This window comes from Lepisosteus platostomus, chromosome 24 (genome assembly GCF_059453375.1).
Source record: "Lepisosteus platostomus isolate fLepPlt1 chromosome 24, fLepPlt1.hap1, whole genome shotgun sequence".
NCBI lineage: Eukaryota > Metazoa > Chordata > Actinopteri > Semionotiformes > Lepisosteidae > Lepisosteus > Lepisosteus platostomus.
In genome coordinates this window covers 17,752,707-17,780,681 of record NC_142634.1, presented here as the reverse complement: position 1 = coordinate 17,780,681, position 27,975 = coordinate 17,752,707, and the positions used below count along the sequence as shown (strand labels likewise).

At 45.5% G+C, this 27,975-nt stretch overlaps 2 protein-coding genes and 1 long non-coding RNA gene across 8 annotated transcripts in view; 2 read left to right on the top strand and 1 right to left on the bottom strand.

Annotated features, from left to right (window-relative positions):
* The window catches only part of LOC148641827 (acyl-CoA dehydrogenase family member 11), a 15,034-nt gene extending 4,475 nt beyond the window's left edge, over positions 1-10,559 (bottom strand). Inside the window, exons 1-12 of one of the 3 annotated variants that reach the window (XM_088618797.1) lie at positions 10,495-10,559; positions 8,995-9,289; positions 7,756-7,988; positions 6,863-6,962; positions 6,053-6,170; positions 5,234-5,376; positions 3,707-3,856; positions 3,497-3,591; positions 2,969-3,068; positions 1,822-1,962; positions 1,410-1,502; positions 472-579 (exon numbers count right to left, since the gene is read on the bottom strand). In XM_088618797.1, the coding sequence (XP_088474923.1) occupies positions 472-579; positions 1,410-1,502; positions 1,822-1,962; positions 2,969-3,068; positions 3,497-3,591; positions 3,707-3,856; positions 5,234-5,376; positions 6,053-6,170; positions 6,863-6,962; positions 7,756-7,988; positions 8,995-9,246 (1,533 nt within the window). In that variant the 5' untranslated portion in view covers positions 9,247-9,289; positions 10,495-10,559. Of the gene's footprint in view, positions 1-471; positions 580-1,409; positions 1,503-1,821; positions 1,963-2,968; positions 3,069-3,496; positions 3,592-3,706; positions 3,857-5,233; positions 5,377-6,052; positions 6,171-6,862; positions 6,963-7,755; positions 7,989-8,994; positions 9,290-10,484 lie in introns of all 3 variants that reach the window. The other 2 variants (XM_088618796.1, XM_088618798.1) reach the window with 2 other exon arrangements.
* Positions 1,448-2,125, top strand: LOC148641828 (uncharacterized). The gene is made up of 2 exons (XR_015929901.1): positions 1,448-1,573; positions 1,736-2,125. It is a non-coding gene; the product is annotated as an uncharacterized LOC148641828 (long non-coding RNA).
* On the top strand, positions 10,558-27,975 carry thoc5 (THO complex 5). Of its 4 annotated transcripts, none has more exons than XM_088618792.1 (20): positions 10,558-10,647; positions 11,990-12,106; positions 12,767-12,910; positions 13,261-13,374; positions 13,872-13,969; positions 14,263-14,409; positions 14,939-15,053; positions 15,454-15,586; positions 15,832-15,909; positions 16,706-16,746; positions 17,789-17,888; positions 19,400-19,508; positions 20,749-20,850; positions 21,418-21,514; positions 21,929-22,043; positions 23,504-23,607; positions 24,692-24,779; positions 25,418-25,533; positions 27,143-27,333; positions 27,761-27,975. In XM_088618792.1, exons 2-20 carry the CDS (start codon positions 12,014-12,016, stop codon positions 27,822-27,824), a joined length of 2,049 nt encoding a protein of 682 aa, XP_088474918.1. In that variant the 5' UTR covers positions 10,558-10,647; positions 11,990-12,013; the 3' UTR covers positions 27,825-27,975. The 4 variants fall into 4 exon arrangements, with proteins under 4 accessions (XP_088474918.1, XP_088474919.1, XP_088474920.1 ...); XM_088618793.1 differs by having other exon boundaries at positions 10,589-10,731; XM_088618794.1 differs by lacking the exon at positions 10,558-10,647 and adding an exon at positions 10,734-10,754.

Sequence of the window (27,975 nt, the reverse complement as noted above, 5' to 3'; positions counted from 1 at the left end):
GTGGATGACAGAAACAGCACTACTGGATTGTGCAATCTAACAGCCGTGAAAAAGGCTGAAAAGAAACCTTTCAAAAAAGTAAAACTGAAACGAACATGATAGCTTTACAGGTTTTCACTGGCATCAGTGTATGTTGCTCTTTGTTAGAAGCTAGTTGGCCAAAGCAGCCTCAGATTGGCATTCAGAATTAAACCCTGCAAGCGTTAACACCACTCCAGTCAGGCGCTGTGGAGATCACAGCGTACAGAACAGCAAGCCGCTCCAACAGGAGGACAGGGTCAAACACTGTGTGCGCGGCTACATTCTCTCAAGAGAGTATCCAGACTTTTACTGACTGGAGATCACAAAGTGGTAGGATAGGAAACTGAAAAATAATAGGTGATTCCTCCTTTTAGGAAAGGAGGTGGCATTATTCCCCTTTGAAACTGCCTCCCAGCTGACCACACAGTTGCCCGCCTGTGTGAAACTCACCTTGGCATCAGTGAAGAAGGCTTCCAGAACCTGGCCGTGGCTCTTGGCCACACATCGCAGCACGTCCAGGGACAGGATGTTCGTGGTGCCCTCCCAGATACTCAGGACCTGCGAGAGGCAGAGACAGACATAGTGGAAACTTTAAAAGGAATAGTTTCTAGTTTATGTGCTCTCATGACAGTATTCCTCCACATATTTCACATTCTACTGTATTGTATCCAAAACAGAAATAATCATTCCTGTAACTTGCAGGCTTCATAGGGAACTTAAAGATCATCAATGGCAAAAGACCTGGAAACAGCAGAGATTTAAACCAGTCAGTTGCTTCAATGACATCCCTTCAAGTTCTAACAGAATGAAAACTATGACACAATGTGACCAGCCTTGACAAACAATCATTCAGGTTTTTATGCTTTTACTTGCTGGTGATATTTCATACTAAATGTAAATGCTGAATGTTATTCAATATCCATGGTATTGAACAGATCCATCCATTCATCTTCTAACTGCTTCCTCCAATTCAGGCTCACAGGGGAACCAGAGGCTGTCCCAGCAAGCACCAGGCGCGAGGTATGACACACCAGGGACGAGACGCCAGCCCTCACAGGAAGACACAGACACAAACACACACACACACTCACACCAGGGTGTTTTCCCAGAAGCCAATTAACCCGCCAGTAGGCCATTGGACTGTGTGAGAAAACCAGAGCACCTGGTGGAAACCAGTGAGAAGATACAAACTCCATGACGATTGCACTGCAGGAAATGAACTTAGGGCCCCAGCACTGCGAGGCAGCAATGCTCATGAATGGGACAGTACTCTTTTACTTACAAGCTAGCTTAAGAATGCTCAAGTGTATTTCTCACAATTTATCTCTCTAAAGCCCCAGATAATTCAACCCAAAGTCAGATTCTGAGCTGATCTCTGGAGACCCTACCTGTGCATCTCTCAGCATTCCTGGCAAACCCGTGTCCTCCATGTACCCCTGTCCACCGAAACACTCCAAGCCCTCAGACACCACAGACATAGCCTGGCAGAGAGAGACAAGAGGACGAAAGCAGGGCAAGAGAGAAGGATGAGAAGAAAGAAGGAAAATTAATGGTAACGTTCTTGTTGAAAATATGAATTCAAATGAACTAGCTGCCAGCAGAGTCTTAGAGTAGTTTAACAACTACTTTTCTGTCTCTTCCATGATGTTCCCAGAGTTAGTGATCTAAATCATTTTACAGCAGCTCCCTCAGAGGCTTGTACTTTCATCTCCAGAAGCCGTCCAAAACGGGCACTGGGAGTGGGAGAAATGACACGAATGTTCTCATGCCCACACTCAGCCATCTCCATACTGGCAGTACCTGTTTCCCAGTGTACAGTTTGGCCACGGGGGTCAGCAGGCGCAGCAGGTGCAGCTCCAGCTCGGAGGCCGACCCCAGCTCTTCCCGGCCCAGCAGGCGGCACACGGACATCATGAGCAGGAAGGCCGCGCGCGTCTCCACCTGGGCCCAGGGACAGACACAGCCACGTCTGCAGGGCGGCCTACTGCATACATATCCAGTACTACATCACCACTACTTAACCACACTGTGGAAGGTAGCAGAGTAATTGCAGGGATCTTTACCAAAAGGCATGTTAAGATAGAATAAAGCTGTCTTTCTTTAATAGTTGCAGCAACTAATTTCCTCCTACAAGGTGTTAAGTAATCACATATCAGAGAACAGGACAAGTACTCAAAGTGTGAGAGAAGACTGAAAAGATAAAGAGAAGACTTAGATAAAGACTGAAACTACACAAGACTGTCTCCTGCTCTTCTAATGGAGAATGTCCCACAACAAAGTCAGACATATTTTCAGAAGCTTTTATCCAAGTAATCAAAACAACATACAGCACAGTGGAGGAGTCTGTGACATTTCAATGCAATACTTCTCATCATTTGTCTTACTGCTACCGTACTGTAGTGGTTCATTTAAAACATGCAGTAGAAAACTCTTTAACAACAAAATGACAAACTGTGCCAAATACACTCTAAAGTTCAGGTTACACTTTGCTTAAATGTTTTACATTTCCAAGCTTTGTTTGCTTCTGTGTGTTTAATCAGATTTTTGTGATATTTTATACCACAAACATTCCAGAAATATTCCTCTTATTTTTCTCTGACTCCGGGTAATTTCACAGGGTCTCAGTCTGATTCACATCTGGACTTTCTGGTGACTAGTCAATCACTTGCCATGGCATCCAGCTTGGGTTCTAAATACCTCTTACTATTATTAGCACAGTTTGTCATTATCTTGTTTAAAAAAACTTGGATGAAAATAACCTAGCCTTTATGCACAGTAGTATGTTCCCCATTAACTACGAATACCTTACTGTGTTAATTGGTTAATTAGGTCTGTAACAGGAAGTGTTCTTTCCCAGGACGTCTTTCACAAGAAGTGAAAGGTATTCACATCATGGACTGCAGAACCCCCTTCTCTTCTGTAAGAGCTGGCAGCAGTTCCAGTTTACCTCCATCCTGGCCAGGGTCTGCATGTGGAGAGGATGATCCTTGAGGAACTTCCCAAAGACAAAGCGCTTTGTGGCATAGTCCCGGCCCAGAGCAATGATCCTGCCAGGGAGAGCAGATTCTTTATTGAGAATACTCCTAGAGCCCGGCGGTTTTCATTCGCTTCACGAAACAAAATCTCACTTGTCTGCCGAGATCCCTTTTTTAATACATCATACACTATTACAGCATGTATAGCACATGTGCATTATTAAGTTAATTTAGAAAATACTCTATTGGTAGTGTCACCGACCGTGCCACTTTGAAACCTGATTTGGTCTGAGATCTGAAGTCGGGGAACAGGATGCCTACTGCACAGGAGAAACATCATCTGTACAGAGACACTCAGATGGAATGCGAGTATATTTAGCACCCTTAAGATGTGCTCATTTGCTAGCGATACATCTTAAAACATTCGAGCAATAGATGAGACGCTTGAGGGAATCAGAGCTGGACTGTGTGTTGGTGTAGCAGTGAAGCCCATGACCCACCTCCTCATGCCAGCCACCGCTGACACTGTGTTGTGGAGGCGGGTTATCGTCAGCATGTTGGCAATGGAGGCCACTCCTCTGCCTTCCTCCGATACCTGAAGGAGAGAGACCGGAGAGGGATCGGCTAGGGAAGGCAATCGCGGCGGCCCTTCCTCGTCGTCTGTCTGCACAGTAGGGTCGCCGGGACACAGCCCGAGCCCTGGCGCTCACCCTGTGGGCTCGCAGGCCGTCCAGGAGCAGCTCCGCAGTGGGCACCTGCCTGGTCCCCAGCTTGTCCTTCAGCCGCTGGACCTCGATGTTGTTCAGGTGGCCCAGCTCGTCCCGCACCTCTGCGTAGAACAGCGACAGCCCCTTACTGGCCTGGGAGCACAGCACAAAGCACGGTCACCCGGTGGGCCAGGCTCCAGACCCCCACGGCCCTTTCTGGGAAAGATCTACAGGTAGAGCCACGGGTCTTGGATCATTCACCTCCGAACAAAAAGAATCGAACAGACTCCTCTGGCAGTGACTATTCTTCTACTGTAGTAGACTCCCACTCTCGTTCCTGGTTCCTTTTCCTTAATCTGCTATGGTCCTTTACCTTCCTCCTTTTCAACCGAGATTCAGGTTCTTTTCCAGTTCTAGCATCTCTCAGGGCTGTTTCTGAAATGCTTTCTCAATGTTTAACGAGAGAGTATCCCTCCATTTTCTAACCGCATCTTCCAAATCAGGGTCGCAGGGGAACCAGAGCCTGTCCTGGCCAGCAAAAGGCGCAAGGCAGGCAGGCACACCCTGGATGGGACGCCAGTCCATCGCACAGCAGACACACAGACACAAACATTTACACACTCACACCCAAAACTAATCTTCCCACAAGCTAAATAGCCTAGTAAGACTACCATGTTTTGGGATTGTGGGAAGAAAGCAGTGCACACAGAGAAATCCCATGCAAATATTAGGAGAACATACAAACTCAAACGCAAACAGCACCCTAAGTCCACAACTGAACCCAGGAGCCCAGCGCTGTGAGGCAGTAATGCTGACCACTACCCCACCAAGCTGCCTGCGAGAGAGCATAATGTGGTGAACTGAGCAGCAGCTTGTAGCTTGAAAGCTGATGTTTGTACTGCTCCACCAACCTTGCATGACATTAATCTACCTTCTCCATACCCATCCTGCCATTTGGCTTACAAGACTTCAGAAGCCGTTTTAGCCATGAAAAGTTATAACAGATTAAAGTCTGTTTAAAAGCAAAACATCGAGAAGTTGCATAGATCAAGTGCCAGTCACCAGGAGTGTGGTGATTTTCTGTGGAGGATGAAATGAGCAGCTTCCAGTAGGTACTAAGAAGAAGGAAACTTCTGAATGGAAAGTACACTACAAAGTCAAAAGACAAGGAATCGTTATTCTTTTATCCAATTAACTGAGCTTGATTCAGTCTGTAAAAATTACATAGTTTACAGAATATTTAGAAGAAGATGAGGACTGACTTCTACTCAAAGTGTGAGAAAGCAAAGGCAAAGAACCATAGAAACAGATTACAAATGGCAAAGCCATTGAACATGCTGATTTTGTATTTTGCAGGTTAAGATAATAATAATAATAATAATAATAAACGTTATTTTATATAGCGCCTTTAAAGGTGGCTTCTCAAAGCGCTTGATACAGTACAGTACAGTACTGTACAGTACAGTACAGTAAGGTACAGTACAATGCCCCTAAAAGCAGGTAAAAGGTTTATAAATATGAGATATTCACCCCTACAGTGTGGCCAAGGGAGTCCTCCACTCTCCCCAGAGTCAGGGTCATGTCAGAGTCGGTAGCAGAAGTGAACCACTTGAATCCGTACAGTCTGTAGGTCCCATCGGGCTGCAGCCGGGCTACTGTCTCCGTCCCACTGGCTGCAGGGAGGAAAGATAGAGTTGCTCACCTATAAGAATGGCAGAGCTTCACCCTGATCTACATTTCCTACATCCAAACTGGAGGCACATTGGTCTTATCTGGTTATTTGCGAGATAATCTGTTATAAATGTATTTCCTGGCAGTGGTCTCCAGAGAGCATAAGGAATGAATGAAAATGTAATACATGATGCAGAGAGAAATTCTCTAAGGCAAAATAAATCCTACTCTTACAACTAGCCTTCTTGGTGAGGTCAATACTCTGGGCTGGAAGGTCACATGTCCAGATCCCAGATGGGACACAGCAGTTGCAGCCTTGAGCAAGATACTTCTTGCAAATTGTGAACGCCGCATTTTTCAGTGAAGTTTCACTGTAAGTAATATAAATGTGGTTTGTGTTCCTGGCTTATCTGTTTAAAACTAAAATGAAAGGATTCCCCAACATATTTTCATTTCAGAATCTTCCCTTTAAAAGGCGCTAAGATGACATTGCCAAATATCTTCTATGCGTCACAGGTAAGCCCATCTCTGTTACTCTGTAACTGCAGGAGGAACATTGCCGTCGTTGGACCACCTGTACATCTCCGGAGGCAAAGCAGCTTAGAAACCACAGTCAGCATCTGTCAAGCACAGTGCGTCAGGGGCAGCTGTCAAGCACAGTGCGTCAGTGGTCCTTACCCACGTCAGAGCCCCCCTTCCGCTCTGTCATCCACTGGCCAGAGGTCCAGAACTGCTGAGGGTCGCGAGAGGTGAGCCGCTGGAAGGCTTTGTCCAGGGGTCCAGACTTCCCCAGGGACTGGAGGATAAACGCAGCAGATTGGTCCGCAGCAGCGATACCACCCTGCAACTCACAACTGGCAACTGCTGGAGCTCAGCAGGTGTGAGCCTGATCAGTACCTGGATGGGAGACGCCTGGGAAAGCTGAGGTTGCTGCTGGAAGAGGTGTCAGTGTTGGCCAGTAGGGGGCGCTCACCCTGCTGTCTGTGTTGGTCTTAAATCCCTAATATAGGGGGGCAACTATACTGTAATAAAAGGTGCCGTATTTCGGATTAAATGTAAAACAGAGATCCTGACTCTCTGTGGTCATTAAAAATCCCAAGGTATTTCTTGTAAAGAGTAGAGGTGTTAACCCCAGTGTCCTGGCCAAAGTTCTCCCCTGGCCATGGTCTCCTAATAGTCCCCATCTCTGAACTGGCTGCATCACTCTGCTCTCCTCCGCACTGACAGCTGGTGTGTGGGGAGTGTACTGGTGCACTATGGCTGCTGTCGCATCATCCAGGTGGGGCTGCACACTGGTGGTGGAGGGGATCCCCATTACCTGTAAAGTGCTTTGAGTGCAGTGTCCAGAAAAAATATTATTATTACCTTGATACAGAATTACTATATGTGAACCTGCTATGTCACCTTTTTTATAAGGGGTGCAGCCCCTGTGGGTTTGCAAAGATGTCGGCACCTCAGCGTAAACGATACAGGATGCAGTTCACTGACCTCAATGACTTTAGCTGCCCCATCAGTCATAGCCAGAGGACAGGTGTAGAGTCCAGCAGAGGGAGAGCAGAGGTATAGTTTGGACATCTGGTAAACACGGCTAAGGAAATATACACCAGTATCATCCACCTAATTTGACACTACTTTTGTAATACAGGATATACATTTTATGCCTTCAATTCGTCTACTTGAAAATGCTGTTTTGTGAAAGACTGCTCAGTATCATCTTTCATAACATGCTGGATAACTTGTTCCAGACTCCCACAAACTGCTCAGTCAAAAACTGCATCCTGTTCTTAGTTTTAAATTCACTTCCTTGTAGTAACACATCTGGACACTGCACTGTATGATTTCCGAGAAGCAATGTTTCCGTGAGGTCCACAAATATTTTGTGGTGTATAATCTGTGGTGAGTAATTTTCCACTGTTCTCTTCAGAATGCTGTGTATCCACTAGTGTTGTATTCATCAACATCAGTCTCCGTTAGCTGTTTCAGTGATGCCAATTGCATTCTAATTGCATGCAAAATTACAAGAGATATTAGCAATGGAGTTGCTTTAATGTCTTGTATTTTATTCCTAACAATCTTAGCATCAAGATAGAAGCATTTAATTACCTGTGTAATTTTGTTTCATATGATTAATACAAGATCATACTGTAAATCACAGGGTTATTATTTGCTAACTGTGTCATCCAGTTCAGGGTTGCAACGGATCCTGCTGTTTATGCTGTGAACTTACAGCAGGAACAGAGAAGGAGAACCTGACACTAGAATTTGTGATTGCATATTTTCTTTCCTTCTACTGTGCTAGGAGTCTCCATATGAGGAGAACTAACAAATGCCCATTCCAAAACTCAGGCACAAGAAACCACCAGATGTGTGTGTCACCCTACCTCCAGTCACGGAAAGTCCTCTCGTAGCCAGCAGCCACCAGCCCCTCCTGGGCCGAGATCTCCTTCATGCGGCCCCAGGCGGGGCAGGTGAGGATGCGATCAACCCGCCGACCCCAGGCGTCACAGTGTTGCAGGCGGGGGGGGGTCTCCTCACACTGCCGGCCCAGAGCGTCCACTTCACTGCAAATCCGTTCCCCAAACCGCTCCAGATCTGCCCCGACTGCGCTCACAGCCTGGAACGCACATACACTACACATGCCCATTCTGTTCTTGTAATGCCGCTATTCCTACCTGAGTGAAAGTAGCGTCCCAGGGGCATCAGGAGAACCCGAAAGCAGGCAGAGCAGGCAGGCTGGCGTGGACAGCAAGCAGGCAGAGCAGGGTGGCATAATGAGCATGCAGGCAGAAATAAACAGTCTAGAACGTAAGGTTGTAGCTGAGAGATAAAGAGGCAAAGCATAAGGGGAATCCGAAAGCAAAATTAAAGTCAAGAGATGCCAAAAACCTGAAAGTATAAGCAGAGCTGAGAATGCCAAAACTAATAACTGAAACTCTAAGACTGAGCGCAGAGAGACTGGTCTAATATTGACAGATCCCAGTGAGGGCAGTGTGGTCATTAACTACAGACGGGTGGAACAGATTTTTAACCAGAGCTCGTAGTCACGGCAATCGCCTGATTGACAGGTCTTGTTGAGGCTCCGTCGGTTGCTGTGTTGATCCTAGCGCGTCCTGTCGTGCTCCGGTGGGAGCAAGCATGACAGTTTTAACATAAGCATATCATAAGCTAATCCAAACCAGCTTCCATATTGAGATTGGAGTAGTTTCACAGACCACGAGTGGCATGGAAAACAATAACACTGCATTCCTATATGGGTCTACTTCCAAAAATTATTTCTTCGTTACATTTTTAACGACATCTGATCAGATTTCGTTTTGCACTATATCTAATTTGTCACCTCACAATGAAGTCTTAAAAGTCAAATAAGGTGAGTGCACATACCAGAATACGTACAGGTATCTATGAAGCAGCAATAAAATGACGTTGCCACCGACTTCTTTGAGGAGCAGAATGTTAACAGCTCATCAAGGTTTTGAGAAAAGACGTTTCGAGCCAGGCTGTGTATGAGGTCAGACAGGCAGCAGAAGTACCGGTCGACTGGTGTCTTGAAAGTCTGTGGATAAGGGTTTTCTCCTGTCTATGCCTATAAAGTGGTCAAGGAGAAGTAAAACCAGGCCCACCTGAGCAGGGAGGTGTCTTCTCAGGTAGCCCTGGAGCAGAGCGTCCTGCAGAAAGGGGTTCCTGAGCTGGGGCCTCTCCTGGAAGAAGCTCCCGATGGAGGACCTGGAGAAGTGAGGCCGCTCCTCCTCCTGCGGAGCCTCTGTGCGGCCCCGCGGAGCGGTGAGGTGCGAGCTCCCTCTGCTCGCCCTGCGGCTCCAGGCCCCTGCCGCTGGCCGCCCAGCCAGGGCCAGCCTCAGGACACGCGCGGCCATCAGGCACCTGCAGCACAAACGACCTGCCAGTCGCTTGCCCCTGCTTGTGAAGTGAATGTGAGGAAGCATACTGAGCTGTCTTCTGAGAACCTGTTGTCATCCGTCTTCGTTAATTCACAGTAAAGGGTGCTGATGTTTATTTACGAGTGCTTATTGCATGTCACTACAGCAGGATAGACTCAGCTTTTTCAGCTCCGTTAAGTTGCCCTCCCAACAAACAGCACAAACGATGAAACATCGATGAAACATTCATTAGTGCTGCATTTGTGCTGCTTTCGTTCCCAAAATATAGCGCCTTGTTTTTCGGGTGATCAAGTGACCGTGCACGGTGACTTTGACCTCCAGTGACCCCGTCTGCCGAGTTCAAGCGCTGTTACTGGTGCGAGAGTAACAATTCTGCAATTGTGTTTCTGTTTGCCCGGTTGGGGAGCGGTAGATTTTGCATTAACACCAGTATCTTCTGTGCGTTTGTGTGAACAGAAAAAAATAATTTGTCTTCAATATCATACCCTCAACAGTTGCAGGTGTAGCCTTAAAAAGCGAACATTAGCGAGCAACTGCATATTCTTTAAAAAAGCCTTTAACTAGTACATCTCAATACTTCGTAGCTCTTTCATTTTATAAATCAGAAAAAAACAACAAGATTCTCCTTGCGTTCTTTAAGGAATGCGGTGGGTTTCATCGTTTGTGCGTGTGTGTGGGGAGGCAACTTCACGGAGCTGGGGTTTAATAGGGATCAGTGGCTATCCAAAAACGAAGGATAATAATGTTATTATTGGCTGTCTTGAGATTTACAATCATTTTTAATTATTTCGCCAGCGTATGTAAGAAAAAAACGCATTCTTTCTACATTATCAAGCTCGACACGTTGGTCTATAATGAAATGAAATTGTATTAAACCATTCCATTAACTCTATACTAATAAAATACAATTTTTAAATATCATTTAACTTATTTACGTGTGCTTTTTCTAAAAGATAATTCACGACAGTTTATTCGCCTCCATTTCAAGTTCCCTACATTATTTAAAATATTAGCAAAACATATTGATATTTAAACCCTAAATGTACTTTGAACTATAGAGGAATACAAGAAGTAGATTAAAAGTTCGGTTTACTCCGATTGCAAAGTTATCTGCACTTTAGGCTAACTTATGATATCTCTAACATTACTAATGTGTTCCTAAAACGGAATGAGACTGACAGCACGTGTATAAATTCTGTTGTTAATAAACTTACCACACATTACCTTTCAAGTAAACTCTACCTGCGCCTTGATGTTGTTGATCTCTCTCTTCCGCCCCCTCTCGGTCGGAAAGGTAACTGCGCTGCCCCGGGATCCCCATCCGGGTCAGAGGTCAAAGTTAAAGTCCTCCATGTTTTTTTGGGGGGGGAGTTTAGGGTAAGTGTTGTGTTTAGTGAATGAAATGTTATTTTTAGTTGTTTAAAAAATACAGAGCCTTTCGTTGCCGAATTTGTGAATAAGGTTGGTGAGTGCATGATTTAACGGTGCATTGATGTATGGCTGTTTGAAGTCTGCGATAAGCAAACGGCTTTTTCTTCTGTACGCGCACTGTAACTTGTGAGTCGAAGCATTTTAATTGATCGCTGCTGCTAAGGAAGAGCCTTTGTACCTTGTTTACACTCCCTGCCCAGGAGATAAAATCTATAAAACGACTTGCAGATTAATTTATGTTTGCGAGTTGTTATGTGCGTTGTTCCTGAAAACAGAAAGCCAAGACGGTGATCATCTCGGGTGATTATGTGAACTGTCGTGGATGCGATTTTAGCAGTATTAACAAAATCAGTTATAACGATACACTCCTTTTATTTTTACTTTGATGTCCCGTTGTTTGTACATGTCAGTACTGTGAGCTACCGAAGCTTAACTCGTTTCTAATATATATTTTTTGAAGTCCTTGTTAAATCCATTTGTACTTTTTCTTTATAACTATGTACACAATGGTCACTAGTTCGCACGTTCAGGACTCTGAAACCAACTGGGAATGTGTTAAACTAGTGAAAGATACAGGGCACTTGCTCTTATATCGTCCTCACTGTTGATTTGTATATGTGCAGCTTGAGACCTTCTGTGTACCTCTTTCTGCCGTCTTGGCGTTTTAACAGCACAATTCCATCTGCTCTTCCTGAAAGAACTTGCCTGGAATTGGTGAATTGAATTAGCTAAGCATGCTGTTAACGTGTCTTAAAGAAGGATAAGTAACTGTAGCCAATAAGGATCGGATTTCTGTAGACATTCCTTAGGTCTTACAATAACAGGCTGCTTAAGACTTAATACATGCCATTAACTAAATTGTTAAAGTCAGTAATTAAAAAATCTCAGGCCAAAAAATTACTTATTGGATAGTTTTATTTAACTCAAAGGAACTGAAACCATTTTGCTATAGATGGGGATCCACTTAGTGACCTTTGAAGTGTAGTAGCCAATTACGCTACAGTATGTGCTTGTAGCCCCATTGCTACTAGAGGGAGAGAAATGAGTTCAGTTAAATTAAGAGCGAAGCCTTCATAACTCTTCTGAACAGTCCCATTGATTCTTTAATGATCAAGTAGTCAGGACCTCCCCTGCAGGTGACCGCAGCAGTGTCCTGTTGCAGGCGTGGGTAGGTTCCTCGTAAGATAAAGCCTGAGCTTTCAGTTTTGTGGTCATCTTACTTCAGCTGGGACTTACGGCCAGTCCATAACATATACCTTGCTGACCCCCTCTTCTACCCTCTCACCAGGAGCGCTCCTAGAATCGCCTGCAAATGTCGGCCGACACCCTGAAGAAGAGGAAGCCCAAAGTGATCCGAAATGAGGGTACCCCAGAATCAAAACGCAATAGGGGAGAGGGGGACCAGGTGAGGGTCGCTACTGGAACTGTCGAATCAAATGGCAGTGGCACTCATGATGCAGTAGATGGCAGTCTGCCTTCTGGGCCAGCAGGCTGGGCTGTATCAGCAGTCAGAGAAGGACTTGGCACTGAGACTGTGAACACACCAGCGGATTGATTGAGAGTGTCTGATCATAGATTTTACAGCTACAGTGCAAGAAAGGCAACCCTGCTATAATGAGCATCTTGCTACAATATGACTTTCCTGTACTAGGTCAACAGTGTGGTGTCCCACTGTAGCATGTAGTCTGCCATTTTGATCCCAGGAGTGCCTGCCCATTAGTGTGAGCTTCCTGCTTCAGCTGGGGTCCTTATTTTGAAGCATTACTTACAGTTGTGATCATCAGAGCTCTATCGGTGGTACAAATCACCCTCTGTGCCTCCTGAAGGGCTCAGCCGGCAGGCTGGGCTGTGATTGTGGGTGTGAGCCATAAATCGCATGACCTACCATGGTCTCTTATGGGGTCAGCGGCCGTGAACCACTCAGTCCCATTTACAACAGCTGAGTGAACTGGAGTAATCAGGTTGCGCCTTGCTTACTTTTTCCGGGGGGGGTTTCTGCCACAGGGGCCTGAACCTACGACTCTCCACGTGAGCCCTAATCGCTGGTTATTTTGCTGTGCTGCAGGACGTGAGAGTGTACAATGAGGAGGTGGAGCTGGAGAGCAGGGATACCAACCAGGACTACACTCTGTACAAGCAGACCTGTCAGGACCTGGCCAAACTCATGGCTGAGATCAACGAGCTGAAGACCAGTGGCAGCAAGGACAATGTGAGCCATAGTGCGACTCGTGACACTTTGAGCGATTCGTCTGTGATGAAGTGCAGGAGTGTTGCAAACCCCAGAAGAGACAGTGGGCACCCAGGAGAGGGCTGGGAGCTGCTGCCTTAATTGATCCACCTGCGTGGCAGCAGGAGTTGGCCGGGGCTGAATTCTGCAATGCTTGGGTTTTGTGGTGGAAAGCAAAGTCTTCAGAATTGCAGCTTCCAAGCATCACACTTTGGGCCTCCCTACTCTGTTCCCTCTTACGGAATGCGTCCAGGCAGGAAGTGGCAGGAGCTGCTGTTGACAGCCACAAGAGCTGATTTTCTATTTGTTTCTTTTCCTCCTGTGTCTTGCAGTCGGCAGAGATTGAAGAGAAGCGCATGATGGGGTGCATCCACTTCATGACCCTGAAGAAGCTGAACCGGCTGGCTCACATGAGGCTGAAGAAAGCCAGGGATCAGACCCACGAGGTGCGGCTGCCTTACGTTCCTGTTCTTGGGGGTGACAGGGCTTTTCCTGACCGCAGTCACTCAAATTGATTGGAAGATATGATCACTTGAACTTAATAGGAGGTCAAGTAAAAAAAATCAGAAAGTGTTAAACTTGATTGATTAATAAGCTAACGGAAGTGCAAACAATTCTTTTCCTAGGTTGCCAAGAACATTTATTTTCCCTAAGACATTGCTTGATTGACTTGGTCATCTCCAGTCTACAGTGTCAGTGAGAAAACATCACCCTTCCCAGCCTTATTAACATTCCTCCCAGAAAAAACGGTACAGAGAATGAAATGACACTTTTCAAAATAATGAAATCCTGTTCACCAAGGTGTGAATTGTTTTCTTCAGTATTGTGCAGGTCCTGTCACTCACCCACATGAGTGCTGATCTTCTGGGTTTCTTTAAGTCCTGGAGCTTTCATGAGACTTACCTCTCTCCACTCTCTCTCGCTCTTTCCCTGTCCTGTCCAGGCAAAGCAGAGAGTGGATGCTCTTCACCTCCAGCTACAGAACCTGCTGTATGAGGTGATGCACCTGCAGAAAGAGATCAGCAAGTGCCTGGAGTTCAAGTGAGTGCCCAAGTTCCCGGGAGGGGGAAAAGAGAACCAAACAAAACAAAGAAATATAAACCAATCTGACTGAGAGTCTTTGGAAATCTTGCTTTGAAAATACTGGAAACTTAAGAACAACTTCTTTGGTGTCACTGTAACAATGTCGGGAAGTTCAGATCAACTCAGCAATACAAAAACTATGAATATCTCATTGCCACTGAGGTGACAGATTTGCCCAGATCTTCACTATAACTCCCACACGTGTGATTATCAGAGAGGAGTTTGAGATCCCTGTTTCCTCCCTCCTCCAGATCGAAGCACGAGGAGATCGAGCTGGTCAGCGTGGAGGAGTTCTTCAAGGAGGCCCCCCAAGAGATCTCCCGCCCTAACCTCACCAGGGAAGACCCTCACCAGCTCACCCTGGCCCGTCTGGACTGGGAGCTCGAGCAGAGGAAGAGGTACATAGGGACAGCTCAGGGCTGGCCAGCGGCTCGATCTGCTACTTGCTCTGAATGCTTTTTGCTCAAGTAAAGTCGGTCCTCACTCATAAGGAAGCGGGTCAAAACATATCCTGAACCTACAAAGCCATGTTAGACAAATGTACTGATGCAATCAGGATTCTTTATTGCACAAATCTTCCATCCCATAAATCCTCAGGCCTCACACACAGGGGTGGGAAACATTAGTAATTAAGAAATGCCTTTGGCTCAAGACATTAAATAAAGGCAAACCAATCAGTAAAAAGCCAGGATGTGCAGCATGCTTTCTAATGCATACAAGATACTGTAAAAAAGTAAATAAAATGACTACCCCTCATCTCACAATTTACATACAACAGAAAAACCTAAGTCAGTGTAATGTCTGTGTGTTCTTTAGCTAGCTGCAAAATGTCTGAGTTGTGAAAGCACTGCTAGGGAGCTATATCTTGAATGGGAGGCCTCTCTGTGGCATATCTGTTTCATCTCTGCCCTTGCCTTTACCCTGCAGGTTGGCAGAGAAATACAAGGACTCCCTGTCCAGCAAGGAGAAGATCTTGAAGAACATCGAGATAAAGAAGGAGTACCTCAGCAGCCTGCAGCCAGGCCTCAACGCCATCATGCAGGTAAGCTCCAGAGGGCAGCCTTGGCCCCTCTGTTCCTGCGTTGGGTAACCGAGCCATGAATAAGCCGAATCGCCTGCCCCCATCTGGAACATGACTGCATGTAGTTGGCGTACCTCTTGCAGAGCTGTTCAAATAACTGTAGGTGCCAGTTCAATGTTTTCTTGTTTGGGCTCAACCTCAAATTTATTTGCTTCTGTTCATAAAATGTTGTAAGATGACATGATCTGAAAAAGGATAAAATCATACTGTGCTGTATTATACCAATTTTAATTTGCTCTATGGCTGTTATTTTTAAGATTCTGCATGTTGAATGAAGGGTTCTCCAAAGCCACACTGAGGTCTGAGGATGGGGAGTTCCTCGACCTCTGATCCTGGTCTCACTTTCTCTCTGCTCTGCCAGGCTTCGCTGCCGGTCCAGGAGTACCTGTCCATGCCCTTTGAGCAGACGCAGAAGCAGAACGAAGTGGCGCGCCATCTGCCCCCGCCTCTCTATGTGCTCCTGGTTCAGGTCAATGCGTTTGGCCAGGCCTGTGGTGAGCAGAAACTTCACTCTTTCACTATCACAGTATTATAGTACTGCGATATGCTTTTCATGGTAAAGAAAGGTCTCAGTTTATAAACTAATTTTCCAGGACCGGTTAAGGGGACAGGATTTGGCGCAGTGCTGGGGCCTTGGGTTCAGTTCTGGGCCTGAGGTGCTGCCTGTGTGGAGTTTAAATTTAAGTCATGCTAATACAGCTTGGTGAATTTAGACCTCTTGTTTTTGTGTCCCTTTCAGACAAGAACCTCTCTGTGTCCATCAGTGGGGATGTGGACGAAGCCAAGGCTCTTTCCAAGCCCCCCGAGGACTCCCTGGGTGAGTGTGTTTCCCTACAGCCACCCATCGGCATGCAACCACCCACACAGCTCAGGCGTGGTGAGACAGCAAAGTCTCCTTTATATATCCGTGCTGGCATCTCCAGTGTTGCTGTCCTACTGTGCTCAAGGCACGTAAGATGTCTTACAGTAATAAACGGGGAGTTAAGACTCCCATTATGGAGAGAGGGCAGTGAAGAACTCCTGTACCAGAGAGCAGCACTGCAGTGCCCTCACTACTGTAGGAGTACAGTAAGGAACATGGTAGCAGTGAAATTGTACAGTTTTGTAGTTATAACTTTGCATCACTATACTGCCAGTCAGCCAGGCCTTCCTTTGTTATTGACAGGCAGAATTTCAGGCACTGCGTGTGAACAAGAGCTTTAATATTCCATTGCAGGATTCCTGTTCGTTTCTGACAGTTACTTCAATGGAATAAGAAGCTGTCTCTCCCAGTGTAAAGTTCTGTAGTGGTAACTGTAGTGACTGGATTATTAAACGAGCTCACAAGTGGCTTGTTTGTTTTTTCCCTTTCTAGCTTCCTTGCAGCAGCTTGCCTGCTTCATTGGAGAAAAAGATTCCTGGCTTAAAACTAGGACGCTTATTCTTGTGTTACCATATTTTTTTTCGTTGTTTAGTTGTTAGCATGTTATTTGTGCTAAGCAGTTCTAAACCATCTGTAGTGCGTTGAACATTAATTTATGTTAAAACAAAACTCGTACTCGTACAAGAACTGGACACAGATTTGCAGTTTAATCCCCATGTTTCTCCTGAAGTGACAAATATTTCTCTTCCAGACGATGAGAGTGATTCTGATGCAGAAGAAGAACAAAATACGGTGAGTGTGAGCCAGTGTGTGATGAAACAGTGTAGTTGTTCTTACTTGCGTTTTTAATTATTTTCTAAAAAAATCAGGCATATCTCATAACCCCAGAAAGGGCATCTCACACCCCCGGTTAAGAACCATCAGGTAGAGTTCCTGTTCATGAAGCATTGCTATTCATAACAAATGTTTGGTACTCCTATTGCAAAATGGCTAGCCCTGAAGTGTTACATGGTGTGTGAAAACAAACTTTTGCAGAGTAATTAATGTGGGTTTAGGAACACTTGCAGAATGCCAGGGAATTTCAGTGGCACTGTGAATTGGTTCTACAGGAGTGAAAAGTTATCAGCTGAATTCTGTCTTGCTTATAAAACTCCTGGTCTAGATAGAAAGTTGTGGTAAACTTGTTACACTGTAGAAAAAAAAGTTGTCACTTGTCAAGCACTTTTCCTAAATTTAGTCCTGTCTCCAGTACTGAACACCTAGATTGCTTTATCAAGAAATATGATAAATGCTAATTAGTAAACTTAATTTTTAATTTTGTTTCCTGTGCTGGTTCACCTGATTCATTCTGTCCTCCTTGTAATGATGCATACATGCGTAATGCATTCAATCCTGACTTCTGTAGAAGAGATAACCACTAGATGTCATTATAATTCCACTCTTTGAATCCGATGCTACAGAACTATAAGGTGCTGAGTCATGGCATCCTTGGTATCCCACAACGCATCAGTTTCCTGTATTTTTAAAAATCCAGGCTCTCTCCACACTAAGTAAAGGATTTTTCCTTTAACATTGGTCCTGTTCAGTCATTAATACTTTGGCAGGTGCGGGTTGGTCAGAATTGTTTTAAGTTATGTGTACTGGCCATTCATGTTGAACTAGGACCTCTCGGTCACTAAGCAAGTGGAATTAGCCACGTACTCCTCACCTGCTGCTCAGCCTTTCTAAAAGGATATTTGTCCCTTTCAGGGGTGGTGAGTTTGTCTCTGCTTTTCCCTACCTGACCCCGGACTGCCCAGCTCTGATCTTAGCGCTGTGTTCTGATTGGTTGCAGAAGCGAAGGCGGCCCACCCTGGGCGTCCAGCTGGATGACAAGCGGCGAGAGATGCTGAAACGTCACCCCCTGTCGGTCTGCGTGGACCTCAAGTGTAAAGGTGAGCAGAGGAGGGCTGGAAGGATGTTAGTGACATTGGCAGGTTCTTGGTTTCTGTGCTAAAGTGAGCTCATCTGATTGTAGTTCAACATCTGCTGGTTTGGGTGTAATCAGAAGTCCCCCCTTACAGGGGAACCTATTAACTTCATCCTTTTTTTGCTACAGTGATGTGATTTTTCTAGTGAAACCTGATGACTTCTGTTCACCTCAAATCATGTCTGAGGACACTGTAAAGCAAAGGATAGGACAGTTTAAGCAGCACTGATGTTCATAACACATCTTTGGTTTTTGATTTTCTGCATTGAATATGAAGAAAAAAGCTCCCAGATGGGAGATTCCCACCTAGTGTGTGGCAGTGCAGCCTGAGTGTTGTTTTCTCCATGTGCTGTCAGCCAAAGCAAGCAAGGAAGGGAGCTCTGCATTGCAGGCGTAACTCTATCCTCGCTGGCTGCTTCTGGCCCTGCTCCGGCTCTTGCCTGGTGCTTTTCTTGCACAGCTCTGCTGAGACTGCTGCACACAGCAATCCATCAGGCCCTGGCAGCAGCAGAGCTTCTGCAGCATTTGACTCTGCATTAAAATAAAAAAATCTCAGCTCTTGAGAACTTGCAGGAATGCAGATATGGTCATGAAAAGAATGCCTGCTCTTTTTGTTTTTGTGGGGTTACAAAAGGCCTTTGGTAAGCTATTGCAGAAATGCACATTTTCTATTGTATTCTGGCTGTCTCACAAAGGAATATTTTTTTTTTATTTTTGCAACCCTTAAATTCACTATTAGAAGATCAGATATAACTGCAAAAGGGTATATATTTCAGGTAGTGGCGCTGCACAGGACACATGTAAAAATATTTGCAATACATCCCCAAATGTACTTTTACTTTACTGCTATTCTTTTTTCCCTGTTTATGCTCACATAGGCAACACAACTTGAAATTCAGTCTGACCTTCCATTGAAGATCTAGACTGATGCAGACAAGTATAAACTCACGTCCTCCAAGGCATAATAGCATCAAAGCTGTTGATTTGTAACTTGTAAAAACCTGTGAAGGGAATAGATGAGCTTTTTGTCCAGCACAGTTCTCACATGTAAAATAAAATGTTGTTGTGCCGAGTGATGGCAGAGTCATTTTGATGTGTTCTCTGCTTTTGCCACTTCATTTGCTTGACATTGTTTGTCTCTTTCATATGAAGACAAAGGAGCTGCTGTTTATTTTTTTGAGAAAAACAAGTGGAAGGTGTCTCTAAACAAAGTGATAGCGTTCTACACCAGGCGTCTGTCCATCACTTACTTCATGTGTGTGTCATTCAGGGCTTTTCCACTTGAGAGAAAGTTTGCCAGTGATGTTTATCGATATACCAAGCCAGTCAGAATGAAGTCTGCTGAGTGTTAAAAAAGTGCTCTGAAAGAGCAGTCCTGCAGCTTACCGTCAGGCGATGGTGTAAGATACAGCAAAGACATGCTGGCTCTTCTGTGTGGTGGTGCCACTCTCACTCCCTCCTTCCCTCTCTCTGCAGATGGCAGTGTGCTGCACCTCTTCTTCTACTACCTGATGAATCTGAATATCATGACAGTGAAGGCGAAAGTGTCCACAGGGACAGAGCTGCCAGGAGCCATCAGTGCAGGGTAAGCAGTCACAGCTGTCTCCAGGCAGAAGAGCTGATCCGAGATGCCCTCTGGTTCTCATGCTTACTGTACTCTGCCTTTCTGTACAGTGAGCAACAGTGAAAGGCTGGCTGACCATAAGGGTTTATATATATAGAGTAAAGGCCTCCTGGTTTCTCTGGCCTCACGTCTTGAGATGGATTCCAGCCTTATTTTTTTATTGTTTCTCGTCTTCTGTTTTTTATTGCATGTGTGCTGTTTCTTCTGTACGTAGGAAAACAGGCCTACAAGGGAATATGAGTTAAGTATATCTGTGTTGAACACAATGGCACACAGTGTGAGCTGGTGCGTAAGCCGTTCACTCATTCAGCATTTGAGCTCTTATGTTTTCAGCAGTGATGGTTTTAATCTGTTGAGATAACAGTTCCTTTTTTTGTGTGTGATGCCTGTTTTGTTTGTGGTGCCAGATTTTAGTGTGTGAGTTACTGCTGGTTTGTGGCACAAGGGTGAAGGGTTTTAAAAACTGTTCTTTTTTCATTCTGCAAATTTGGAATTACCATTTTTATATCCCCTTCTCATTTGCAAAAATTAATCAGATTGGTTTTACAGCAGTGATCTTCATAACTGCATGATCAGCTGGGGTTCTTATCAACATTGTAACTCCCACGGACAGCAATGTAAGCTCATAAGTGCCCTGCCAGATTCAGGGGTAGCTTTTGCATTGCAAACGGAGGAAAGCTTTGGCTATCTGAAGCCCAAATGACCCTAGCAACACTTAACAAACTGTTAGCATCTGGCCTATGATTAAACTTGCCCTCCAGTTGAGCATGTGTGTTAGTTAATTTTGCATTCCAAACCTTTACTTACTGGTTAAGTGGGGTTACAACTGATTTGTCAGATGCAGAACTTTTTTTTCCTCTCCCAAGGATGACACATCACAGCTTCAACTTGTAGACGTAAGATCTCCATGACCTTCGCGCCAAGTACCATTTTTAGTCATCCATAACATTCATTTAATACTTAATTTCAATAACCATAAACATGTCTCGCCATGCACTGAGGCTCATCTGTAGGAAGGAACTGGAGTGATCTTACATCTGCTGGGCTGTTAAACAGGATGATTTTTACAGTGTTACATTAGCGGAGTGTGTATCACACCCTTGATAACCATGCAGGTACAGTCTGCGTGCTGCTGTTCTGGAGGATCGGTCTGGTGTGTGTGTATAAGTTCCTAATCTTTCCATTTGGTATCTGTCTGCAGAGAGCTGCTCAACCCGGAGACTCTGCTGAGCTGTCTTTATGCTGGAGACCAAGGCACAGAGACGCCCAACCCTGCCAATCGCTACCAGTTTGATAAAGTGGGGTACGGCACCGTATTCCAACCCTCCGGCCATGGGGCACAGACAGGCAGGATATGAAAAGAGTGTGAGCTGGATCAGACAGCTGGCGGAACTTTGACCATCTGTCTCCAGTGCAGGAGGCACGCTTGGAGTTTGGGGGTGATCTCCCCAGCAGCAACTGCAAATGCAAAATAAAATGAACACAGTTCGGGTGCATAATTAGACATTTTGAAGGAGGATTTGGTACCTTTTGAGGCAGTCAAAATGAAAGATAATGCCACTATTGGAAACGCCAGCATGCAAATTGGTTATTGAAGTATTAAAAACGGTGCTATTGTTATTGGTAAATGTTTTTTCTGCCTATCACTTCAAAACGTTGATATTTTTTCCCACAGTTTAATTGCTTCAGCCACTTGAAAACAATAGATTGCAATTAAGGATGCACCTGGAGTCAGACGACAGAGTTCATGTTAGTGTCTGGCTACCTCTCGCTGTCAGATATGTGGACATGCCCATCATTGGGCTGCAGTACCTCAGTCAGGAATCTTATATTCCCTGTCACTGGCTGATCAGTGTCCGTCTCTCTGCAGGATCCTGACGTTTGGCGACTACGTGGCAGAGCTGGGTCACCCCTACATCTGGGTACAGAACCTGGGTGGCCTGCAGTTCCCTACAGACAGACCAGAGGTAAAGCCCACTCAGCACAGCCGTCCTTTGCATTCACTGCATTTCAGAAAAGCTGACATGGGTTTGTGCTGTATCCCGCATGTATGTCCCATAACACTCTCCAGAATGAACTATTTTTAATGCTTCCTCATCCCATTGTGCTTCCCCTTTGTAAAAGACGAGAGGGGGCCGTTGGCCTGATGTACACACCAGCAGTTATTCTCACTGTTCTTTGGTTAAGCCTTTACAGTGTCTTCCAGCATTGCATTTTCTTCTGTCCATGTGGCAAAACCAAGGTAGAAGCCACTCTTTTCCACTTCACTTTATAGCCCAGGGTTCTGCCTGCTTTTGTGTTTGTGCTGGCGAAACGCTTCAAATTTTCAGTTTAGTCTTTTTATCGCATCAAGATCAAGACGAGAGACTTTGTTTTAACAGCGATCAACCTCCAGAGGGAGCTCTCTCAGCGCCAGTCACATGGAGACCACCATGAAGCTTCTGAGGAACCGCCTGCAGTCCCGGCTGGCTCTGCACAAGCAGTTTGCTTCTCTGGGTGAGCTCTTTGCTGCTTGTGATCGGTTGACCAGGCCTCACTCAGTTCTTTCAGACACTTCATGTCTTCTGTTGTTCCTGAGCCTTCAATTGCTCAGCTGATACAAGCCTCTACGATAACTTCAGCAGCTCTCCAGACTGTTTTAAAGACAGAGAATCTTGCCTCCTTCTCCTGGAGTTGCTGTAGTGTTTTCTAGATGTCCTTTTCTCTCTTACCTTTCTAGATGTTTAATGCACTGTGCGTGTTTAATACTGCTTTCCAGGGTTAAAAATTGTGATTTGTGCTATTCTGAATTAATTGCACAGTTTAAGCAGCTGTAGAAGCTGAGAAATGTTCATACATGCCATTGAGCAAATCATAACAACAATTTGAAAAGGGGAGCTGTAAGAAATCCCCCAAGATCTAGACCTTGATAATTACCAGACTAACCCCTATGGGGAACTCAAACATTGTACGTTTTCTGGTTTCCCTTTGGTTTTGTCAAGTCCATTTAGAATTTGCACAAAGTTTCCTGTCAGTGATATCCTGTGGTCACTGCCTTTTTTTGTAGGAGCAAATTCTTTTGGAATTTCGGTCTTTAAATTTGTTCGTACAAATGAAGTTTCTAGACAGATGGCCCACAGTGGTGGTGAACAAGCAAGTCTTGTGATGGATGAGCCCTCCATTAACAAGACCTGTGAGAGAGCTGTGTGCTGATGTAAGGGGCCTTGATAAACTACAGTACTGCGGTTTCACTCTTCACCTGTGTTTCAGCCAGCCCTCTGTCGTTTGTGATCATACTAACTTTGATCCATCTTAGATCCGCTTATGCTGACTGAACTAGCAGCTGGGCGTTAACAACAGACTTCTCCAGAAATCACTGCCGGGAAGGGACAATGGGTAGTAAATCATAGGGGAAGCTCGATTTAGGCACTGTGCAGTGAATCCTCTCCTAAAACTAATGAGCAGCCCTCAGGGGATTGTTTAGAATTGTGTAATAGTCATAATTTGCATGCTTATATAAATATACTTTTAAATTCCTATTACTGGTCCATTATACTACATTTTTGTCTTTTGTTCACAGACACAAAATGATTAATTGTATATATGTACTGCAAATCAGGATAATTGTGTTAGGTTGCAGACATAGACCTATGTTATTGTAAAAGTAAAATGATAATTTGATGTCACAGTATTTGCATTTCAACACCGATTTGTTATAATTGTGATTATAGCCAATAACAGCTGTATTAAAATCACAATTAGCCCCAAATCTGAGGTAATTCCTCTGCATTTCTTCCTGTGCTGCACAGAGTATTTTTGGGTGCGGGCATCACGTGTCATCTTGGCACAAACTGTGCAGTGATCAGGGGTGGCGAAGGAGCGCTGGGGGGCTGGATGAGCCCGCAGGCTGTGGTTCTGGGAGACGCACTGCCGGTGTTGCAGGGGGGATGATGCCCGTTTCTGCCCTTGCTTTCCAGAGCACAGCATCCTGCCCGTGTCCGGAGAGTGCCAGCACCTTTTCCCAGCCAAGATCGTCTCCCGGCTGGCCAGGTGGACCACCACGACCTACCAGGATTACGTGGTGAGTAGTTGTCCGTCTGAAACATGAATGGAAATCTGCTGCAGAATCTGATTCTTCCTCCTGGAGCAGCAACAGCTCTCGCTCCCTGGGCTCTTGTCTTTGGAGATCAAAGCTGCGATCGATTCTCAGTTGGGGTGGATGATGGCGTTGGTATTAAAATTCAAAATTGCCGTTTTGCAAGTGATCTGCAATCCCCTAGTTAGAAGACTGCTGTACTTCTGGCCCTAGCCCAGGTTGATTTGTATTGCAAACCTGTTGAAAACGGTTGCAGTGCTGTTGCCGAGACCTGCAACACCCTTTTATTTCCAGTTGTGATAGTGTCCTTGTTTCACTTCTGCTGTCTGAAATAGTCCCCTGGGTCGACAAGTACTGCTTAGGATTTTTGTATATTCGGATCAAATATCCCCTGTCATCTTTTTTCAAAATTGAAGAGATGCAGTTCAAGCTTGCTTGAATATGACAATCCCCTGAGGCTCCATGTTGCTATTTTATTAGCTGTAAAGGTGTATCATTTTTGGAAGTTGTAGCGTTTTTTTCTGGCTGAATCTAAACATAATATTCTTTTAATTAAATTATGCTAGTGCATTGTGAAGCATGATTGTGAGAATTCTGCTAGCTTTTTTTTTATTGCTTGCCCACGTTGTTTTCCTGAGCCCCTGGGAGAATCTGCACGGAGCTTGCTGCAGCTCAGAAGCGCCCAGGCGATGTGCGTGGTGTGTATTGCGAGGTCCTGTGGGGATCCAGTTGTACTTATCAAAGGCACTCTGCCAGTGTCTGCCCACTCCATTCTTGTGTTTTTTGACAGCTCCCTTGCAGCAGTTTCTGTGTTTTCCACTCTGCCTGTGTGTCAGAAAGTTGGGAATAAGCTTTGGTTTCCTCCACACTTGAGCTCTTATTCAGTGAGGTAAGGGGAAGCAGAGGAGGGAAGAAATCAAGAATAAGAGCTTGTGCCGAGACCGGCGTGGTGCAGCGAGTAGTGTGAGGAAGCTGAAGAGGATGGCTTTGTGGGGGGGATGACTAAGCTGAAGACGAGGTGGGAGACCATCCATGGAATCAGTCAGTGACTCTCTGTGCCCAATCCCAGGAGCTGCCCTTCACCCGGCACGTCGTGGAGGCCGGGCTGGCCCAGGACACAGACCTGTACTTCATGGCTCTCGTCGAGAGGGGCACAGGTGAGCAGGCCCTGCACCGCACCGCAGCTCGTCTGCCCCTCGTACACACCTGGGACACCTCCCCAGTGTCAGCCCAGCTGCGAGTCAATCAAATTGGTCAATCAATCAAATATGGAAGAGAAATTTAGTAACAGGTTTTTTAGTACAAACCTACCTAAGGGCCCCAGTCCAGTGCTTGGGGAACAGGGCTAACAAGCTCATGATGTGTCATGCTATGCAAGTTCCTGAACTTCCTTCAAATGTCCAGTCTCCTGAAAGAAGACAGTATCCCTGTTGTGTGGCTGCAATGAAAGGTCTTTATTTAGGCTGACCGGGGCCCTTGAAGAATATTTGACCGCTGAATGTTTGTGAGGTTTCCAATGTCCAAAAATATCAGTTTTAATTATCTTTCTGACCAGACGTATATCTTAACAAAGGAGACTATGTGTCTGGCATAGTGTTTGAGCTTTAGAGCTGAGGGAATGAGACAGGAATGCTGTTGTCTCCCTGGAGGGCACTGTGACTTCTTGCCTCCCTGTGATCGATGAGGAAGGTGCCCTATAGGAGTGGCTGGGGAAACCTGAGGAAAAGTGCAGGGAGCATCCCGAAGGCGGTCTGGGACTGCGGGAATCCTCACACGCTGTGTTCTCCCCCCTCAGCCAGGCTGCAGGCTGCGGTGGTCCTCAACCCTCGCTATTCGGAGGTGTCCCCTCTTTTCACCCTGTCCCTCAGCTGGAAGGGAGAGCGCAGCGGACGCACGGACGATAACCTGAGGGTAAGAGTGGCACACCTGGTGAGGGGGGTGTGGGGGGTGTCCCTGTCAGTGTGGAGCCACACGAGAGACGGATTTCCCCAAGAAACTCCAGATAAGGTCAATTCATTCAAGGTGAATAGCTTGAGCTGTACGGTTTTGTGCTCTTAGCGGCTGGAGATTAGAATATAGTTTTTACACAGCAGTAATTCACCTGGGTCACAGTAAATTAATGTACATGTTTGTTTGTTTTTTTGACGCTTTGCTTCTGAAGCAAAATTGGAAAGTAACAAAACTTTTGCTTAGTTGGATCTTTGGATATTGGAAAAGGGTTTGATTCTAAGGAATTACGTGAGGAAATTACAGCATCCTTTCGCGATCTTTTTCTTTCAAAATTCCAAATAAAGCCTTGCCAGGAGTTAAATCAAACTCAGTAAGAATTTGTGTGATGTGGGAATGTACCGAGCGTTCCTTGCCTTGACTGTTTTCATCTTTCTGAACTTCTGTGGAAAAGACCTGCAGCAGAACTGTCATAAACTGTGCTGCAGTAGTCATCAGAATGACATCTGCAGGACAATCACATTTTGTATATCTAGATCCAAAAAATAACTTGTTTTTCAAATGTATCCTTTTAATATCCAGTGGAGCAAGCCTAAATGAATCAGTCCATGTGAGTTACAGTTTGATTACTATTTCTTTAATTTTATTCCCTATTGTGTATTAATTTTATATTCATCAAGGACTATGCAAAATAAACCCAATTGACAGAATTAATTCATATTTTTCCTGAAAAAAATTCCAAAGTTGTGTGCTTTGAGATCTGCAGCAAAGGCAGTGTTGGACTCTAGCAGCCAGACAGTGCTGAGTTAGTGGCTTTCTGTCCTAATGCAGGTTTTTCTTTTATGTGTTTTTTTTAGACTACAAAGTTCATTTTAAATCACGAGTCTTGATGAACTAAAATGCAAGTATTTTTAAATGTGCATTCCAATGTGCTCTAAACTGCATAAATAAATGGCATCCCAATTGTTTTAGTAGAAAGTTGTATCTGAACTGACTGAACAGAGACCAGGAAGTAAATTAGAAACTTACTGTCTCATCTAAAGGTCAGCAGGCAGTTCAGTATCTGGGTGTGGCAGTGTAAGTGGCAGAGTAGGACTTGAACCAGCAACCACCTCATGACCGGACCTGGATCTTAATGAGGCAATTCGTCCTATGTAGCGCCAGCGCTCCTTCCAGAAGCTAACATACGCTTGAGGTCATGTGTGTCAGATGCACAGATCCATCAGATTTTAACATCAAACACTTCAGAAAGCTGCATTCCAAACTGAACTCGGGAGGCTCTTCTTTTCTTCGTATGTCTCGAAACAGTAAGTATGAAACGAGCAGCCCGGCTGTGCGTTGAAACTGATGCCCTGGCTTCTTGAAGCTTGAGATGAGATCCTTAGATCCAGATCAGCTTTCTGGGACAAATGACTTCCTCTCAGTTGTAACGGAGCAGCAGTCCCTTGTGTTTTAAGTTGGTTTTTGCAGACACTATCCAGATTTGCCCCTGCTCATTTTTCCCATTATGAGTTCCACTGGATCCGCACAGGGGAGCAGGGATTAAGTGAAAGGAGTTGCGGTGTTTCTGCAGGCCATTGAGAGTGAAGTGAACGTCTTCAAGTCGGAGCTGCAGGGACCACACCCAGGCCACCAGCTGCTGACCAACCAGCTGCAGCGCCTGTGCCTGTGCCTGGACGTGTACCTGGAGACGGAGAGCCAGGACGACAGCGTGGAGGGGCCCCGCGAGTTCCCCCGAGAGAAGATGTGTCTGAGGACCGTGAGGTCGGTCCCCGCTGCCTGCCGAGTGCTCCGCGGAGCCCCTTCCAGGGCAGTTCACACCTGATCACGAGGTTTCCATTCGAGTGCATTGAGGCGTAGACGCGTCTTCCTTCCGTAGCTGTGCACTCATTCAGAAATGGACCGTAATTTTCATTATATCCTGTGGACAGAATACCAGTAATCCCATTGCCAGTGCCCCAAAAAAGCCATCGCATGTTGCTCAGGTGTAAGAAATAGCTGTCCTGGGAGTGCATTCACCTTGAACCCAGGCTATAATTGTGTCTGATAGAGCCCATTCCCCATGCAGTTTCTTTCTCCAATGCTAGGTGTGGCTGTACTAAGGTTACTGTATTCCTCTTCACCCGGGTTTCTTTTGGTGACTGAGCTTCTCCATTGCTGGGTCTCTAATTTGAGCTCTTGTCTCTTCTAGGGGTCCTAACCGCCTGAAACCATTCAAGTACAACCACCCTCAGGGCTTCTTCAGCCACCGCTGAGCACAGCCCCCTCGACCCCCCTCCCTGCCCCTCCACAGCGATGCACATGGAGGGAGGGGCTGATGTGGACTGAAGTCTTCACTGCTGTTCTGCATCTTTTAGATGGTGTCCTTACGTGTCTGGTTTGACTAATAAAACTTCCTTTCTCACT

Excerpts from the sequence above, each read along its gene's own strand:
- thoc5 (XM_088618792.1), top strand. The coding sequence starts at position 12,014 with ATGTCGGCCGACACCCTGAAGAAGAGGAAGCCCAAAGTGATCCGAAAT. Across the intron at positions 12,911-13,260 it reads CCAGTGGCAGCAAGGACAAT|TCGGCAGAGATTGAAGAGAA; the intron begins GTGAGCCATAGT and ends TGTGTCTTGCAG. Across the intron at positions 13,375-13,871 it reads CCAGGGATCAGACCCACGAG|GCAAAGCAGAGAGTGGATGC; the intron begins GTGCGGCTGCCT and ends TGTCCTGTCCAG.